Source organism: Pseudomyrmex gracilis, unplaced genomic scaffold (genome assembly GCF_002006095.1).
Source record: "Pseudomyrmex gracilis isolate BER0280 unplaced genomic scaffold, ASM200609v1 scaffold_396, whole genome shotgun sequence".
Lineage (NCBI taxonomy): Eukaryota > Metazoa > Arthropoda > Insecta > Hymenoptera > Formicidae > Pseudomyrmex > Pseudomyrmex gracilis.
In genome coordinates, this window is record NW_018020980.1 from 87,526 (window position 1) to 103,931 (window position 16,406).

A 16,406-nucleotide genomic window follows, 5' to 3' on the forward strand; every position below is an offset into this window, starting at 1 on the left:
AACGCTTTAAAAGTGGTCGTGAGGCTGTTGAGGACGATGCTCGTCCTGGGAGGCCATCGACATCGAAAACTGATGAAAACGTCGATGAAATCCGACAATTGTTGATCAAAAATCGCAAATTAACGATAAGGGAGATAGCTGAGACCACCAACATATCATTCGGATCCGTTTAAAGCATTTTGCGTGAGGATTTGGGTTTGAGGCGAGTCACTGCGAGATTGGTGCCAAAAGAATGGTGCCAAGATGCGTTGATTATTCGTGAGTTTCTCGTCAAAAACAACACCAATACTATTCAACAACCGCCCAATTCACCTGATCTGGCACCATGTGACTTCTTCCTATTCGATCGACTCAAAAAACCACTACGATGAACTCGTTTTGAGAGTGTGGAGGCAATAAAGCTAAAATCGCTGGAGGCACTAATGGCTATACCAAAAACCGACTTCCAGAAAAGCTTCGAGGGATGGATCAAACGCTGGCACAAGTGCATCGCAGCCGACGGGGACTACTTTGAAGGGGACAACTTGAATTTTGAAGAATAAACATGTACTTTTCTTTTTATGAATAACTTCCGGTTATTTTTTGATCATGGTAGTATGTAACTTATCTTATTACATATACGATTGCAGCGTAGTTATGCATACATTTATAAAAAGAAGTTTATTTACACCTAGGTCGGTGAGTTGCGATTAGTCGAAATATTATGTATATACTCATCATACTCTTTGTGTAATGAAGTTTGCTCAAGGATGCATCTTTTTATTTTAGAAATAATCCTCTACTAATCTCTTCTAATCGCAACTCACAGTCCTAAGTGTAAATAAACTTCATTTTCTGGAAATCCCTCCTTTGGTCTCACATTCTCGAATCCAACATGCCATAGCTGCGGATTCCCTCCCAAGTCCCAATGAACCGTTACAATCGGGACCACTTTTGTATATGTCACGAGAAGTTCGATCTCCTTACTTTTGCTTCGTGAATCAGGTTATGTTTCAAATTGCAAATGGCGTCCAATCGTGAAAAACTATTCCCTTGAGCGGATTCCCTCCCAATGAACCGTAAAACTCGGGACCACTTTTTCCATTTGCGCCAAGTTCGATCTCCTTACTCTTACTTCGTGGTTCATAATAACAGTTGATTTTGGCAGTTTCAAAGAGGTTAGACATCTGCTAATAATATTCAGTTTATATCGCTTTGAGTTTCATACAAAAACCTTGATTTTTACTGTGTTTAAAATATCAAATTTCGTGTTAAACAAGCAGCATTTTTCGGGAGGTTTTAATGTTCTGCTTTAATTGGAAGAAAAGTGCAGTTGAAGCCATCGAATGCTTGTCGAAGTTTATGGTAACGCTGCTCCAACTGATTAATCATGTAGGGAATGGTTTTGACGTTTCAAGGATGGAGATTTCAGCGTTGAAGACAAGCTCGCTCTGGACAGCCACAAAAATTCAAAGACAAAGACTTGGAGGCATTACTCGAAGAAGATCAGAGTCAAACGCAAGAAGAGCTTGCAGAATTATTGGGAGTAACTTAACAAGCCCTTTCTGTACGATTGAGAGCCATGGGAATGATTCAAAAACAAGGAAATTGAGTAGCTTATGAACTGAAACCGAGAGACGTTGAAAGGCGATTTTTCACTTGCGAGTTGCTGATTCAAAGGTAACAAAGAAAAGATATTTTGCATCGGATTGTGACTGGAGATGAGAAGTGGATATTCTACGACAATCCCAAGAAGAAAAAATACTACGCTAAGCCTGGTCAATCGTTGCCAGCGACCTCAACATCAACATCAAAGCCAAACATTCATGGTTCAAAGATCATGTTCTGTATCTGGTGAAACCAAAAGTATGTTGTTTACTATGAGCTGCTAAAACCTGGCGATTCCATTTGGCTACAATTGATTTATTTGAGCCGTGCATTGCAAGAAAAACGGCCGGAATACGAGCAAAGACATGATAAAGTTATTCTTCTTCATGACAACGCTCGGCCTCATGTCGCAAAAATCGTAAAAAAATATTTGGAAACGCTCAAATGTTTTACCGCACCCGCCGTATTCTCCGGACATTGCTCCTTCTGATTACTGGTTGCTTCAAAGAATGCAGCACGATTTGGCAGGTCACGGGTTCACTTCTCTCGCAGAAATCGAAAATTGGCTCCAAACTTGGATCGCCTTCAAAGACAAGTCATTTTTTCGAGATGGAATTCGAAAATTGCCTGAGAGATGGGAAAAAGTAGTAGCTAGCGATGGACAGTACTTTAATTAATCTGTTCACTCATTTTGTTTTGAAATAAATACATTTTTGAACACAAAAAAACGGACCAAACTAATTTGTACTTCCAATATTTTTATACATAGATTGTTATATACATATATAAATTATTTTCACTAGAGTTTTATTAAAATTTAGCCGAAGACATAAGGTACAAATATTAAAATAGCCAAAACTTTCTAGAACTTTCATACATTAAGTATTTATTGTTATGTTGCACCGTATTAAATTGTTTGTTGAATCACTCTTATGCAGTGATAAAAAATTACGCTTGTATATCTCTGGTATACTCTAATTTTTATATTTTATAAGTTTTGTGTAACACATATATCAAAGTTTTTATTCTTTCTATCCTGCATCACTGTCCAAATCAGCGACAATAATTTATCTAGATATGGTAGGTAATTTTTGCTACGTTATGCGCTTATGATTTTTTGTAAATGTGACAACTGAGACATTTGTTCAATCATAAAAACTACATATCTCACAATCAGAACAAAACAATTTAATTTTATGGTCAATTTTCCGTACACATAAGTAGAGTTCTTTAACTAACAAATTAAAATAATTAACATAAATTTGTGTTTAAGTTACTTTCTTCAGTAACAAGATATTGTATATAATATTATATACTACAAGGACAGAAGTATAATGAAATGTAAAATATAGACAATTTTTTATTTCTAGCAGCAACGCTGATCGACTAATTTTTGAAAATAAATTTAAGCAACTGTCAAAAACTACTTAGTTAAACTTTGTTACAATTATAGAAATTTATTTCCTTAAAAAAGATATTATTTCCTTAAAAAAGATTTATTTTCTTCACAATTTATTACTATTACCTAGTTACAATTATAGAAACTTATTTTTTTGAAAAGTTATTGTTATCGTAGAACAAACAGTTGAATTGTTTTCCTTACGGAAAAAACGTTCAATTATTGACCGTAACGTACAAAATCACGTTTAACTTGACCGTAAACTTTCAATATCCAGCGTCATACGTTTAAGTTTGAGCGTTTACAGTTAAGTTGAACGTGATTTTGTACGTTACGATCAATAGTTGAACGTTTTTTTCCGTAAGAGTTATTTAACTTATTGAAGCTATTAATTTGTTACAGTATTCTTAAAATAAAATAGTAAAAGTCCACATAATACGTAAGTACTATTATAAAAATGTACAAATATAAGTTCTTTATATGTACATAGAACTTATTGTACATAAATATTTACTTTTACTATATACATATTATATATACAAGTTGAATATACTAACAATAAGTATATGTACATTTTATTACAGTATTGCGTATGTATGTAGAATATAACAGCAGGTATTAATAAAAAGGAAAACTTACAATATACTGTTCTATTTAAGTAATTACAAATCATAAGTTATTAATAAAGATATATTACCAATATAGAAGTTTTAAAGCTTTATTATCTATAAAAATAGTATATACATATATATACATATATAGGGTGTCTCAGAATTGGTGTAACATCTCTCGTAGATAGGTAGAAGAAGTAAAACTAAGTCGATAAATCCTATACCATTTTGCTAGATTTGCAATAGTTACCGAAATCTTAATTAACAAAGATCCGCGAATAAGCGTGCATCGGGCTGTTTTACGCGCATAGGACAGCCCAGCGCTTCGCACGATTACATTTTAATATATATATGTCATAGTATATGCTGTTATATTAGCTCCTCCCATATGTTCCTACAGATAACACCCTAAGCGCGCGAAGCGCACTAGACTGTCTTAAGCGAGTAAGACAGCACGATGCATGCTTATTCGCTGATCTTTGTTCATTAAGATCTCAGTAACTATTGCAAATTTAGCAAAATAGTATAGGATTTATAGACTCAGTTTTACTTCTTCTACCTGTCTACGAGAGATGTTACACCAATTCTGAGACACCTTGTATACAGGGTGTCCATAAAATTTTGACACAGCCAAAGTATGGAGATAGATTGAGTCAAACTAAATAAAAAAGTTTTTTGTCATTTTGCAAAATTCGCAATAGTTAATGAGATACAAAGTAATAAATGTATGCCAATGAGCGCGTGGGAAGTGAAGATCATGACTCTGTCGTGTGTGATTGTCAGCTGATCGCAGAGAGCAATGGCTTCTTATCCCTCGAACGCTGCTCGCTCCTTTGCGTACCGCCGAATATCGGCTGACCGCGAAATCAGCCGAGTCACACGCCGCGCTCGTTTGTTCACTCCGCCTCTGGTTGCTCTGACACACCTACAGAGTCAAGACCATCGCTTGCTCGTAGGTAGGTAGAAAAGGTTATTCTAAGACAAAAATCTTATACACATTAAAAGATTCACAATAATTAACAAAATATTAATTAATAAAGATCCGCTAATCAGCGTGTATTCAGTATAAAGACAGCGTAAGGACAGCCCAGTGTTTCGCGCTGACGCGCCATAGCGACGGAATGGGAGAAGCTAATAGAATAACATGTATATACATAAACAGCACATATGCTGCGTTCGGGCAGCGCGCTCAGTGTTGCCACCTCTACGGATTTTTTTGTAGATTTACAGATTTTTCATTTTGTCAACGGATCTGCAGATTTCAAACCAAAATTTGCGGATATTTGGGTTTTTGTTTTTATATACTAATTATTTATAATTCGCTCATAATTTGTTTTGTCCGCATAAATCAAATAAATTACTTTAGTATTGCAATATCTGTCGCTATATAAAACGGAAAAGAAAATCCTCGATCTAGAAGACTTTGATTGGTTTTGTTTAATAAAAACAAAAGTAAGAAATAAGTTAGGTACAAAATCTTTAACGGGTTTACTTCACACAAAACGAGTAATAGATACAAATACATCTTGTTATGAAGTTATAATTACGGGAGAACATCGCAACTTATTTAATAATAATATCTATGACTTTAAAAAAACAAAAGCAAAGATGATAAACTAAGTGACTAAAAAGTTTTCTATATATGTGCATAGTACAATTATAATGTATACACATGTATGTACATTATATACTTATATTTATTAACCGGCCCGGTGATCTCGCGAGTGCGAGGGCTGCGAGTTTGGAAAGTCCCGAGTTCGAATCCACACCGTCGGATCAGTGATGATAGATCGGGCCGACCAGCACAAAGAGCATCGAAGTAGTGGGGGCACGCACACAAGCGAGAATCGCCGTCCGTGTGCGTGACGTCACGCTCGGCTGTTCGGCTCGTGGAAGAGCGCAGACATACTATGTTCTGCCTTGTTTCCACCAAGCCCGCTATGCAAGCAAAATACTGAGACTAGAAAGACACGTTTCACGTTGCGCGCTTGTAGCGTATGACAACGCAAAATGCTTTTCCAAGACTGTAAGTCTTGAAAAAAAATACATAATATTATTGATAAAGATGAGTTAAATCTCAAGATGCATTTATTATAGTATTTTTATCAATTCTTAATATAAGTTAACTGTGTTAATATTTAAAAGTTTTTAGAATATTGAAAAACATTTAATATACAGGGTAAAATTTTGATCCAGCTGAAGTATGGAGATAGAGTAAGTAAACTGAATAGAAAAGTTATTTGCCATTTTGCAAAATTCGCAATAGTTAATGAGATAGAAGGTAATAAATGTGTCAAGCGCGTGGGAAGCAATGGTCCTGACTTTGTAGGCGTGTATGATTGTCAGTATAAGATTAATGGCATACATCTGGCAATACCTTAGGAACGAGAGACGGAGTGTGACTCGGCTGACTTTGCGGTCAACCTGTATTCGGCGGTTCGTAGCGAAGCGAGCAGCGCTCGAGGGGAGGTGAGAAGCCTCTGCTCTCCGCGATCAGCTGATCGACGCGATGTAACGTTTAGCGAGCTGCCGCGCGCGCTAAAAACTAATAAAAATGCTTATTAATGTTGTTATTATGATTAACAAGTAACATTAAATAATATTATTAAGAACAATATTATTAATCATAATAACAACATTAATAACCATCACGAGCCGTACAGCCGAGCGTGACGTCACGCACACGGACGGCGGTTCTCGCTTGTGTGCGTCCCCCCACTACTTCGGTGCTCTTGGTGCTGGCCGGCCCGATCTATCATCACTGCGTCGGATTTTTCCGGGCCGGTTTCTTCTCAAGTCGAGTTTATCGATTGAAAAGCGAATTGAATCGGGCTTCCGAATCAGCTTGAATGAATCGTGGATATAGAAGTAGAATGTTGAAAAATATTGTAACCCTAAAGGGAATCAATTAAACTTCCTTACTTATATTGGTAATTATGCAGTTTAGCAACTTTTTTCAATTTTGGCTATTTTAACTCAGTTTTTTTAAAAAACGCTTTATTTTGTCAGTCTAATAAGGAATCGATCGGGGGAGCTTGCAAAAATTATGTACTTTCCTCTTTTTTTAAAAAAAACGTGAAACTCGAAAAATGTTCAAAATTATGTTGATACCGTGTTCACTAATTTGAGTTTTGTTACGCATCAACCAATAATGCATGAGGACGTTATTCTGAACAAGTTTTCCCTATACATGTTACCGCCGGTCGGCTTTCGAGTTATAAACAAAAGAAGGTTTATTACCAATCAATCGCTCGTGAAATAATCAAATAAATCAAAAGGCCGATACGAGCAGTAAAATACAGGTTGGTCGTGTATAAAAAGTTGTCTTTATTCAATAAATAGACGTTTTGGTCACACAAGTTTGGACCTTCTTCAGTATGAAAAAGTTAAAGTTCAAATAAGAAAAAACATTTTAGTTCACTACATCACTAGCAGATAAATGAAATGATGTCGATAAATAACAATAATATAATGTGTACTGCTAGTACACACTATACTTTTTATACACGACCAATCTGTATTTTACTGCTCGTATCGGCCTTTTGATTTATTTGAAGGTTTATTACGATTATTACGATTATCTCTGGAAGTAATCACGTGCAAAAGGTTGCCAAAAGTTGTCAAACAAGAAATGTAGAAAATTCGATTTTCTATAAAGAAGGTTAGGATATTCAATTACCTAGCTCCAATCGTTTTCATGTTAGAACGTTAAGTTCATTGCATTTACGTTATATATTACAATGCGTAACGTGATGCGTAATAATCTCAATAAACTCGAGTTGAAACAAACACAAGTTAAGATCAATTGTTGCACACAATTATTTTTTATTAATGTTCGCGTTGTAAATGTATAGGCAGAAGGGGCTGCGCCCCCTCTGCACTCCCCCCCTACAAAACCTAACCTAACTTTAACCTAAACCTAAACTCTTCTTTCTGCATTCCCTCTCGCAAAATTTCCACAATGGTTAATCTATGTTACTACAATATCAATAGAAATGAATAAAAATTTTGCGAGGGAAAATGCAGAAAGAAGAGTTTAGGTTAGAGTTAGGTTAGATTTTGTAGGGGGTGCAGGGAGGCGCAGCCCCCCTGCCTATACGCTTACGACGGTAATTGGCAAATTCCGTCCAATTCCATTAATGCACGCGAATAGACAAATAAGTGAAGGAGAAGTTTCGCCTTACTCTCTCGCCGACTACACGTGTGCGATAATATGTGATACAACCAAAATATTTCTTTCCGAAATCGACACAATGGTGAAAAACAAGAATTCAATTCTAAAACTTCTTTTGATTATAACTCAAAAACGGGAGGATCCCGATAACCAAGATTTCTTTAGCACAGATCAACAGTTGCACAGATCCCGTTTGCACAGAAAACTTTTGTACAGATCCCGATTGCACAGACATATTATAGATTAGTTTAGATTAGATTTTTTGAGGAGGGTGTGCAGGAGGAGGGACTCCGCCCCTCCCCCGCCCACATATGTACTATATCTGTGTGATATAAACGAAATATTTACTTCGCAAATGTAATAATAACGACTATGTGTAATCGGGATCTGTAGAAAAGTTTTCTGTGCAAACGAGATCTAGGCAAACGGGATCTGTGCAACTGTTGATCTGCGTAAAAGAAATCTGTGCTATCGGTGCCCTGCCCTCAAAAACTACAGCCGACCGGCGGTAACATGTTAGGGAAAAGTTGTTCAGAATAACGTCCTTAACAACAAATTTCGATGTCATTAAAATCGGTGAAGAAGTCCGCTTAATTAAAATTTTCTGAGTTTCACATTTTATTTTTACAAAAGAGAAGGTACAGAATTTTTCTGAGCTCCCCCGACTGATTCTTCATTAGACTGACAAAATAAAGCGTTCTTTAAAATAACCAAGTTAAAATAGCCAAAATTGAGAAAAGTTGCTAAACTGCATAATAACCCTTATATTTATTAAAAACAAGTTTTTTAAATTTTTTGTAAATTGATGATTTCCTAACTATATTATAGGATTCTTGATATAAATTAATAATAATGTGTGTAATTTTACACATGTGACAACGTAAATAACAATTTTTGCTTTTGTGCCTTACAACAATTAAAAAGTCCGTAGATTTACGGATTTTTCGAGAGCGAATCTACGGAATTTTCTACGGAACTGTTAGCTCTTCTCTACAGATATTGAAAAATCTAAGGTGGCAACACTGTAGTGCGCTATCCGCGCTATTGTCTCATTCTTTATATTATTCTATTAGCTCTTCCCATTCCGTCGCTACGGCGCGTCCGCGCGAAGGACTGGGCTGTCCTTACGTTGTCTTTACGCTGGATGTACGCTGATTAGCGGATCTTTATTAATTAGTATCTCGTTAATTATTGCGAATCTTTCAAAGTGGTATAGGACTTTTCGTTTTGGAATAACCCCTTCTATCTACCTACAAGTGGTGAGATGGCAATTACCAAATACACTGTATATATATACAGGGTGTCCCAGAATTGGTGTAACATCTCTCGTGAACAAATAGAAGGAGTAAAACTGTGTCAAAAAGTTTTATACCATTTTGCTAGATTCGCAATAGTTACCAAGATTTTAATTAACAAAGATCAGCGAATAAGCATACATTGGGCTGTCTTACTCGCTTAAGACAGCCCAGTGCGCTTCGCGCGCTTAGGGTGTTATCTGTAGGAGCATATGGGAGGAGCTAATATAACAGCATATACTATGACATATACATATTAAAATGTAATTGTGCGAAGCTCCGGGCTGTCCTACGCGTGTAAGACAGCCCGATGCACGCTTATTCGCGGATCTTTGTTAATTAAGATTTCGATACTTATTGCAAATCTAGCAAAATGGTATAGGACTTATCGACTGAGTTTTATTTCTTCTACCTGTCTACGAGAGATGTTACACCAATTCTGGGACACCCTGTATATAGACAGTTAAAACAGGCCACCTGAATAACTTGAAAATTATAAGTTTTATAGACAAAAAGTTAAGATAAAAGTTTTACGGCTTTCCCTAAAGGAAAAAATTAATGACATTATCAATTTAATTACAGACAGCACCACTTTTGAGGTTTTATTATAGCGGCCATTTTTTAAAATAGAAGTCGATTTTTTGCTTCAAACAAAAGTTATAAGCGGCAATGAGACAAATACAACAGTTTTTTATATTTTAAATTTGGATCATTTTTTACTGAGTTACAGCGTTCCAAAATGTACGCACACGCACATATACTATCAAAAGCAAGCGTGTATTCAAGTGTTTTAACGTGTACGTATGCGAAAACTTTAGAAAGCTGTAACAAATGATCTACATGCAAAAAATAAAAAAACCGTTGTATTCGTCTCATTGCCACTTACAACTTTTGTTTCAAACAAAAAATTGACTTTTATTTTAAAAATTAATTGCCGTAATGAAATCTTGAAAGCGGCGTTATCTGTAATTAAATTGATAATGTCATTTTTCCTCCTCAAAGCCGTAAAACTTTTGTTATAATCATTTTTCTATAAAACTTATAGTTTTTATGTTATTTAAGTGGCCTGTTTTAATTGCCTTACCCTGTATAAATATACAGTGTGTGCCAAAAGTCCCGGAACGGTCAAATATTTTGAAAACGAAAAATTTTAGAACAAAATGTTCCAAACAAAAGTTTTGGGATTTTAGAAGTTCTATTAATTGAATATATTCAATTGATCTTGAGTAGATAGGTCAAGATCACGGCAAAGTCAACATACTTTTTTTAAATAGAGCAACCTATTTTTCATTATATAATGTCGAAGCTGATTTCAAGCCTTTCCAAAACACTAGTTGATGACCTATTTCTATTGAGAATTGCCTCAGTTATGGGCTCTAAAAGTTACGATGCTGCCAGTATTATTAGAATTATCCAGAGTGCACCACGTGGACAAACATTACACCCTTTTGTGTGTGTGTGTGTGCGTGTGTGTGTGTGTGTATGTGTGTGTGTGTGTGTGTGTGTGTGTGTGTGTGTGTGTGTGGTGTAATGGAGATCAGGACTCTAGAGTTTGTCACTTCTCCAGTATTTTCTGACTCCAATAGGCGCGCCAGCAGGAAATGTGTTGTTGAACAAATCAGCACCTTCAGAGTATGATCTAATGCGTTTACCATATCCCTGCATCATAAGCAATGTTATCCTTTCCTTTTCAGTTAAAGACATTTTCACAATATGGAAGCAAGAGATAACAATTATGAATCCATAACAAATACTTTGTAATGATAACACAGATCTACAAAAAAATGATCTAAACTCGGAATGGAAAACATGTTTTCTTGCGTTTTTTGAGGTGCTGCATCCAAATCTGAAGTCAAAATAGAGGGTTTTTCAGATCGATCTTCTTTAAATTGCGTTTAATCATCAGAAAATCCTGGAAACCAGGGAAAAGCATTCAGATAATCTCGTTAGGGTGAGCCTTTCGTTGTCAAGTAGACTACATACCCAAGCTCACTACATTGTAGACAGGCAAACAAGTGAGACAGGCAAACTAAATACCCCAAGCTAGTTACAATCGAAACAGGCAATCGTTCGGGTAGGCCTTTCGTTGTCAAGTAACTCAAGTATCTCAAGCCAGCTACACCGGAAGCAGACGATAAAATGAGCCTTTTGTCGTCAAGTAAACCACTTACCTCGAACTTTATTTGTGTAAGTTTATTTAATGTTTTGCTCGTTTACGTACTTTTTTATTCTTGAAAGATTTGCGTAAGAGATTTCTTTTACGTTTGTTTCTTTTTGGAGTGATGTCTCTCCTGAACCTTCAGCAAAAGTCCGCCATCATATTTATGTCCCATCGTTCTTGATATCGTCTCTTCATCTCCTTAATAAGCTCACCCTAACGAGATTGTCTAAATGTTTTTCCCTAGAAATAAAAGTCTAGCCAATGTTGTCAACCTTTTCATTGGTTTTGAAGCAAACTGGCGGAACCAATGGATAACGTTATAGCCACACATTAAATTGATTTAAATATCATTAGGTCTGTTCGTGGTGCTTGCACTTTTTGCTCTTACAATCTTTGCTTTCTCTTTCTCTCTCTCTCTCTCTCTCTCTCTGTTTAATGCCGACTATATATATCTTATTTTATGTGTAAAATTGGTATTTTAAAGGAATATAAACAGATCTATTAGTGCGTGATGAGATAAAAGAGATAGGCCGTGATAAAAAAAAAAAAAATATATTTTTTAACATATAATTATATATTGAGAAGTACAAAAGAATACATTTTAATAAAAAAAGCATAGTTTTGTAATATAGAATATACTTTCAATTTACCGACGCCAGTTTGTTTCAGATCAAAACATTGGCCAGACTCTAATTTCTAGGGATTCTACTTTTCCCTGGTTTCCAGCATTTTCTGACGATTAAACGCAATTTAAAGAAGATCGATCTAGGAAACCCCCTATTTTGACTTCAGATTTGGATGCAGCACTTCAAAATAAGTAAGAAAACATGTTTCCTATTTCGAGCTCAGACCATTTTTTTTGTGAGCTTGTGAAATCTCTCACATTGAAAGACCTTAAAATGTTCTTTTAAGGACGTATTTAGGTTTTAACAACAAAATAATATTGCAAGTTTACAGCACTACAATCTTCAGGTGTCAAGAAATACATGAACAAGCTAACAAATTAGATGTTGCTTTTGTTTCCATATTGTGAAAATGTCTTTAAATGAAAAAGAAAGGATAACATTGGGTGCGTTCAGACAACTCAACAGTTGCACAACGGTTGAGAGATAATCACTTCTGATTGGATCATACTTTTGGAACCGCAGCAGATTTTGAAGAATAGTCCTATCATAAGTGATGATCTCTCAACCGTTGAGTTGTCTGAACGCACCTATTGCTTATGATGCGGGGATATGGGGATCGTATTAGATCATACTCTGAAGTTGCTGATTTGTTCAACAACACATTTTCTGCTCGCGCGCCTATTGGAGCCACAAAATACTAGGAGAGTGACAAACTCTAGACTCTTGATCTTCGTTACACACACACACACACACACATTCGCGCGCGCATACACACATACAAAGGGGTGTAAAGTCCGTCCATGCAACTTCCACGCGATGCACTCTGGATAATTCTAATGCTGGCGGCATCGTAACTTCTAGAGCTCATAACTGAGGCAATTCTCAATAGCAATAGGTCATCAACTAGTGTTTTGGAAAGGCCTGAAGTCAGCTTTAACATTACATAATAAAAAGTAGGTTGTTCTATTTAAAAAAATTATGGTGATTTTGCCGTGACCTTGATCTGTCCACTCAAGATCAACCGGATATATTATATTGTACTTTTTTAATTATGCAATAATAACTTATCCTTCTTGAAATAACTTTTTATAGACATAATTCTAGAATATATATTTGTATAAAAAACAAAATACTTCCACAATTTTTGTTTTTTAAACATTCTATGAAGATATTTTACAAACAATCACTGTTTTATTATTATGTAAATTTATTTCGGAACATATAAATTATAAAATATAATATACAATAATATATACTAAACTAAAAATAATTATTTTATTCATCAATATTTCTTATAAAAAAGTATAACTACTGTTCATTATGCGTTTTTATCATAGTTATGCAAAGTAATTATAAAAAAAAGAGAGAAAAAACGAAAAAAAGATTAAAAAAAGAAAAAGTACCAAAGAAAGAGAAAAATAAAAAGAGAGAGATAGATAAAGAGAGAGAGAGAGAGAGAGAGAGAGAGAGAGAGAAAGAAAGAGAAAGAGAGAGTGAGAGAGAGAGAAGCGCATAACATAACACAAATTTATTTTTCACGATTTACACACATATGTAAGTAAGTCTAAATTTTCTGTGAAGCGTATAAGTATTACTTTTTTATTGTTATTACATATGTTTATTTAAAACAAAAAACGCAATTGCAACAATACTTTTATTGTAATAGAAAGAAATAAAATTATCAATAAAAAGGAATAAGTACGGCTTGCTAGTCAGTATCAATAAGAAAACGCAGACGCCGAAGATGCTAGCACAGAATAAAATTATATAGTTTATAAGATATAATAAAAAAGAGAGAGAGAGAGAGAAAAGAAAGTCCCATAGACCTGTAATTATTTAATTAAACCGTCAAAAAGTTTTACAATAATTTTCAAATACAATTCTACTTCAAAGATCATTATTTTATGTTTATCTAACAATATAAATATTTAAAAAATTTCATAATCTCTAAAAAAAAAGTATGAAAAAGCGAAACTGTCTAGAACGTCCAAGAAATCCAAGTTTTTCTAAATTTTTAGATATCTGTCCAAATTTTCACAAATTTTGTAAAAAGAGCGAAAGAAAGAAAAATATATTTAAATTAATTTTTTACCATATTTTTTATATTTTTATACATTTTCTATATTTCGAAAAAAATAAAATATTTTCAAAACAATATATGTATATATACACAATAATCTATACTAAAGAAAAGTTTTATAAATTTCGTTAAAATTTAGATTTATAGTTTTATACGCTTTGTAATATATTATTTAAAATTATTTACTATTAAAAAATTTGTGTTTATTTACAAAAACTTTATTTCTTTTTTCTGTTTGTAATTAAAACTTTGTACATATTTGTAAACAATATAAAATACAGAAAGAACTAACGTAAAAAACTGTTACTATGCAGATAAAAAATAATTTACTTACCAACGACTACAAAGAAAAATATAGTTGCAATCTTCATATTTACGTGTATGTCAATTCAGTTTTTTCTTTTATTTGTGTAAAAATTATAACTTTTCGTGAAAACAATTGATATTAAATTCGATAAATTACCAAATTCACCGTTCTATGCCTGCAAATTAATCGTTAACAATTGTTGGTTACAGACGCGTGTGACACGTTACTCGATTCTGCAGATACTAATAGCATATGGACATGCTCGACCGTCGAACACCGACGAAGACAAGGCACTTTCAGATTTCATCTCTCAGGGCCGGTAAGATCCGGGGGTCTATGTTACTGTCCTCCTTTTATATATATGTTTTCTTTTTAAAATATTTCCAAGTAAAATGTATGGCTATTACAAATCTTAAACGACTTTTTAATAAAGTAATACAACTGATATGCTGTTAGAGATATGAGTTTTAAATCATTATCTGAACTGCAACTATTGATTTATATTATCCATTGCACTATTTAGATTTACTTGATATAGTCCTGTAGTTTTCTGCGCTTAAAATGTCTCAAGTCTTGGTTAGTGTTCAATAATTGTAACTTTCACATTAATATGTTGTAAAGTCTTTTTACGTAAAGTTACAAATTGCTTAATTATTTTTTGCAAGTTGAAGTTGCAGATTTAATCTCAAATGACCCATAATCTCAAATTGACTTTTGCAGATCCTTATTATGTTGATACCATCTTGCACATTGCATGTATTATTTTAGATACATATTAGTAAACATGTATTATTAGATTCAAGTCTTCTGTATATTCCCACACACACAGAGTTGGATCTTGTATGTTCAGATTATATATGATACACGCATGATTCAGATTATATATGATATTTTCTTTATATATTTAAAGAAAAAAAATAACGTAGTTTACTACCGACATAAGAAAAAGATTGAAAGATCATTCTAAACTTATTGTACATTAAGAGATTTACTCTTAGAAATATTAGTTTTACAATGTCGATTTTACTTGTTATATAGGTTTATATATAGGTTTATATATGACATTTAATGAAGAGTTTTAGCTCTAGAAGAGTTAGCTCTAGAAGTTTAACGGCTCTAACAATACGTAAACGGTCAATAAAAAGTTTTATGTTGGATGTTCGTTGCAAAATAAATAAATAAATACATATATACATATATTTATATTGCTTTCTATGAATTTTACACGTGAATTTTGAATTGAAATTTTACTTTGTAAATTCATATAGGATGCTATATTCGCGTCTCGTATTTGATAATGCCCGTATATCCCTCTATCTAATTTAAAATATTGCAACAACATTATATATTATATATAAATTATATATTACATATAACAATTGTATATTACATATTTAGAATTCCAGTGAGTAAAACTATGGCTCCAATATCCAAAATAAATAATATGTAACAAAAAAAAGACCAAGAGCACGTACACGGTTGTTTATGTTACATATTTATCTTCCATATTTAGGTTTATAAATTTTTATATTTAATATTTTTCTACACTTATTTACGTTTTTTATTATTAAAAAAGTTTTGCAGTATTAAAAGTAAGTTACATGAAAGAACATTATTTTTGTTATATTTACTAGATTCAGATATTTTATACATAAAATTATAGTTTTTTATAGTTTTAGTATTGTCTACTTGCACACACAACACAAAAGAACAGATAAAAATTTGTAAAGAATTTAAGTTAGATAATAACATTTTTTTGAGTAATTATTTCTTATTAATTAATCGAAAATTATCTCAGGCTCTCAATGTTTCTAAACAAATAAATATATGTATATCTAATCATGAAGTGCCGTTCGCAGGATGTTATGCGGAAAATATGCGTGTATATATATGTATATATACGTGTTCACGTGTAAATTTTTACACGTGAGTTTTTGAATTGAAATTTCAATTCCTAAAATCATATAAGATGCTAGGTTTGCATCACATATATGAAGGACCCCGAATACTCCCCTACCTAATTTTATTTATAATTATTTTATTACTATAATTACTATAATTATTTTATTACTATTGTTATTATAATTATTAATTACTATAATTATTAGTATAATTATTTTATTACTATAATTATTTCTTAATTATGTTTGTAACATATTTAGTTTT

At 33.4% G+C, this 16,406-nt stretch overlaps 1 protein-coding gene across 1 annotated transcript in view; it reads right to left on the reverse strand.

The window, feature by feature from the left end:
• LOC109860481 overlaps positions 1–14,523 on the reverse strand; it is a 94,128-nt gene extending 79,605 nt beyond the window's left edge. Inside the window, exon 1 of the mRNA XM_020439581.1 lies at positions 14,268–14,523. Coding sequence (XP_020295170.1) covers positions 14,268–14,304 — 37 coding nt within the window. The 5' untranslated portion in view covers positions 14,305–14,523. The remainder of the gene's footprint in view (positions 1–14,267) is intronic.
• Positions 14,524–16,406: the final 1,883 nt, after the last annotated feature.